Genomic DNA, 3,895 nt, shown 5'->3' on the forward strand with positions numbered 1-3,895 from the left:
GCATGACGGATATCTGGCAGAGACCTCTCTAAAGCAATTTTGTTGCTGACAAAAATATTGAAGCCGTTTTCCCTGTAAGCTGAGTCATCCTGGTGTTCTTCAGTAAGGGGGTATGGTTTTCCATGCTCGCCTTTCCCTACAAAGGAAAAAGAAAAGGTTTTCATCTGATAAAAACCTATTTCATATTCTAGAACAGATACTCATAAATAGATGAGGTATAATGAAAATGTGCAATTTATACACACTGGCATTTTTTTTAGCCTTGAAGAAATATTGAAAACATGACATATTCAGAAAAATGTTTAATTGAAAGCTATTATATTAAGCAAATTAACACCCCAAAAGACCAATACTTGATTTTGTTTCACATATAGGTGTAAGATTTTGATTTTTATATATGTCTGAAAAAGCTCTGGCAGGTTCACATATGCAGGTATGTACATGAGGATGCTGAGGGTAGCCATCACGTGTTGCTGCTCTGTCTTACACACCGATGCAAGTTTTCTAGCAGAACTTATCCCAAACCTCTCCACAGCGCATGCATAGGCCTCTGCATGCATGCTTGAACCTACTTGCAAGCAAACACTATACTTAAAGGTGCATCACAAACACACAAATTCACAAAACCATCAGCACAGTAGTAGAAATATTGTTAGTCTCTTGCTTACGTTGCACATTCGCTTGGGTACATTTGATGATTTTTATGCTATTCAGCATTACCGAAACCCCAATAATGCTAATATTTAGTATTTAAAATTTACATTTCTCATGAAGCATATCTGTTGAAGACTAAACCAATGTCAATCTTGTAATATGAACTATTTAGCACACTAACCCACGGAGTGTGGTTTTGATACATTGAGTTTATCAGTTCTTTCTTATGGTATTCCATGGTTACATATTCTCTTATCTTTTAAAGCTTCATTATAATACATTTGCAAATAAAAATCATCACACATCATAATAAACTAGCCCCAATATCTATACATCTCAATGAATATCAAGAATTAGAATAGCCATTTTGAAACTGGAGTTTCCCTTTGGGTTTTACACTTTTACTAGCCAATATTTTTATTCAAAATTTTTATAGTGCTCAGGGTGGTAGAGTGTTTGCTTAGCATCCCTATGGCTCTGGGCCAGATGTCTGACCATGCACTACTGGGCATGGAAGGACTCACAACCAGTCTGGGTACTAGTGATGTGGAGGCAGATAACAGGTTGAAAGTTATCCACTGTTCCATGCGAAGTTTGAGTCTAGTCTGTACTAGAGACTTTGATTCAAACAACAAAAGCCTCCCTTCACCAAGCCACTCAAATAAAAATCAAAATCTTGATATTATGCTTCTGCCCCTATTTTATTTTCAGGGAAGATGTCACTTACTTAACTGTTTACTAAACTGAATGGAAATTAAAAAGTCAGTGAAAAATTTCATGTGCATAGCAATGTTCTGAAATATTTTATATCCATTTGACTCAATACAATTATGCATTGAAATAACAGTTGTTCTGTCCAAGTTGCATGGGAATAAAATAGAAATAAAAACTACGCTAATTAAGCATTTCCATGATTGGGAACTTTTAAAATCTGGAAATCACTCTCCTATAGATTGTCCAAATTAACAGCAGAAAGACTTTAACCTATATGGGCCCTGGTATAACTAGTTTTACACTTTAGTTTATAAATTGGGATAAGCAAGAAAGGTTAAAAAGGTACTGCTTTTGTTTTCTAGACAGTCCCTCAAAACTAAAAGGCAAATTATCATATTTGAAAATATTATATGTAATTACTAAACTCCAAGTGAAATACACACATAACACTCATTTTCACACTTTTTATAGAGAAATTTTTATGTTCATGGCTTCAAGTTCAGACACTTTTCCAACTACAAATATAGACCATGTATAGCAGAATCATTACTAGAAGACCTGTTAGGGAGAAATCCATTTTCTCTGTGTGAGAGCTTAGTGTTCAGACTGGTAAACCTCCAGACGCGATGGTTTTTAAATAAATGAGTGACTCTTTAACATTATGTAACAAAACAAGTGCATTAACATTAATGGTATGTTAGAAATTTTGTATTGAATTTATTAAGCTAGGTTTTAAAATATTGCATTTTTATACATGAAGGCAGAAGATTTTATTGCAAATTCTACAAAGGTATTTTAAGTTTTATTATCAAGAGCCATATAATCCCCAAATTTGTAAGTCTTTGTTAAAAAAGCAAAAAAAAAAAAACCCACACCAAACCTAATGAAACAAAACAAAAGAAAAATTCAAATGAAAATAACAAATCAAATACTATAATATCAAAAATATTTACTATTATTGTGAATACATAGTAATAGCTATTTTGAAAAACTAATACACTATAATGCAAGTCACTCTAACAAATTGTATATTTAATTTAGGCACCTTCTTTAAATTCTGAAACGCTGTATCAGTCATTACTTTTAAAATAGTACAAAAAATAAAAGTGATATCTTTAAGTATCATTGGTAAATGTATAAAATTGAAGCATAAAAGAGTTTACCAGTATGCAATTGATGCTGTGTTCTCAAAGGAGATATTGGGCACTTGAACAGGAAATTCATGCTGATTTTTTTTTCATAATGCACTTCGTAGTTGTCTCCTGGCTAAAATGACATTAATAGAACTGTCTCGACGATCAATTTTGGATGTGTATTGATTGTGTACTATTTGCACCATTGGGTACGGAAATTGAAAATGTACATAGTATCGTGAGAGACCTGCAAAAGCTGGGAGCATGTTATGATTAGGAAGATAAGGGCAAATTTATTAAACGGCTGCTTCAAGAACAAAACCTGGCATGTGTACAGCTAAATACACTAAAAACAAACAGGCAAAATTAGATGGACTAAAGAAGCTAGTGTAGGCTAACTAGGGAAGGAGGAGTGTGGCTCAAGTTTCCTGAATAGAAGAGGATGTGAGCCATTTTTAAAGAGCTAGGGCCGGAGACATTTTACATAAGAAGAAACTGGGATAATTGAATTGTGAAAACCCAAAATTGAAATGCAGTGCTGAGCAAATATTTAATAAATCTACTTTACCAGACAGAGATCTGTTAACATTGAATACTGAGAATAAAATAGACTTAGGTCAGAAGAAGGATTCTATGACACCTTAAGTTATTCAGACTCTTCCTTCTGAGCAAGTAGCATGAGGTTAATATTAAATCAGGGAGGATGTGCAACTGGGAAACTCAAACATACCTGAATCTGAATCGTTTAAAATGATTTTTATTGAGCTCTATCTACATTTTTCTCTGCTCCCCTCCCTGCCTTTCCGCTCCCTTTCAACCGTCTCCCATGGTCCCCATGCTCCCAATTTACTCAGGAGATATTGTCTTTTTCTACATCCCTTGTAGATTAGATCCATGTATGTCTCTTTTAGGGTCCTCATTGTTTTCTAGGTTCTCTGGGATTGTGATTTGTGGACTGGTTTTCTTTGCTTTATGTTTAAAAAACACTTATGAGTGAGTACAGCCAGAACCTGGAAACAACCTATGTGTGCTTCTACTGAAGAATGGATAAGGAAAACGAGGTGCATTTACACAATGGAGTACTACACAGGAGAAAAAATAACGACATCTCGAATTTTGCAGGCAAATGGATAGAGCTAGAAAAACATCCTTGAATCTTGGTGCCATCATACTTTATTCATATGTAGAGAACTTTTATTATCCAGCATAGACAAGAATCTCAAATACCATCTGCAGACTCTTTTTTTCCAACTTTGCATTTCTTTTCTTTTTCTCCTCCTTCTTCTTCACTGACCCTTCTTTCCCTCCTTCCTGCTGTTCCCCCTTCTTTTTCTTTTCCCCCTTCCTAATCCTTGCCTTTCTTCCTCAACCTCTACTCTCTATTTCTTGCTTTC

At 34.6% G+C, this 3,895-nt stretch overlaps 1 protein-coding gene across 1 annotated transcript in view; it reads right to left on the bottom strand.

Moving 5' to 3' along the window:
- The window catches only part of Galntl6 (polypeptide N-acetylgalactosaminyltransferase like 6), a 1,036,720-nt gene that overhangs the window by 610,736 nt on the left and 422,089 nt on the right, over positions 1–3,895 (bottom strand). The window contains exon 3 of the mRNA XM_013354103.2: positions 2–136. Coding sequence (XP_013209557.2) covers positions 2–136 — 135 coding nt within the window. The remainder of the gene's footprint in view (position 1; positions 137–3,895) is intronic.

Source organism: Microtus ochrogaster, unplaced genomic scaffold (assembly GCF_000317375.1).
Source record: "Microtus ochrogaster isolate Prairie Vole_2 unplaced genomic scaffold, MicOch1.0 UNK28, whole genome shotgun sequence".
Taxonomy (NCBI): domain Eukaryota; kingdom Metazoa; phylum Chordata; class Mammalia; order Rodentia; family Cricetidae; genus Microtus; species Microtus ochrogaster.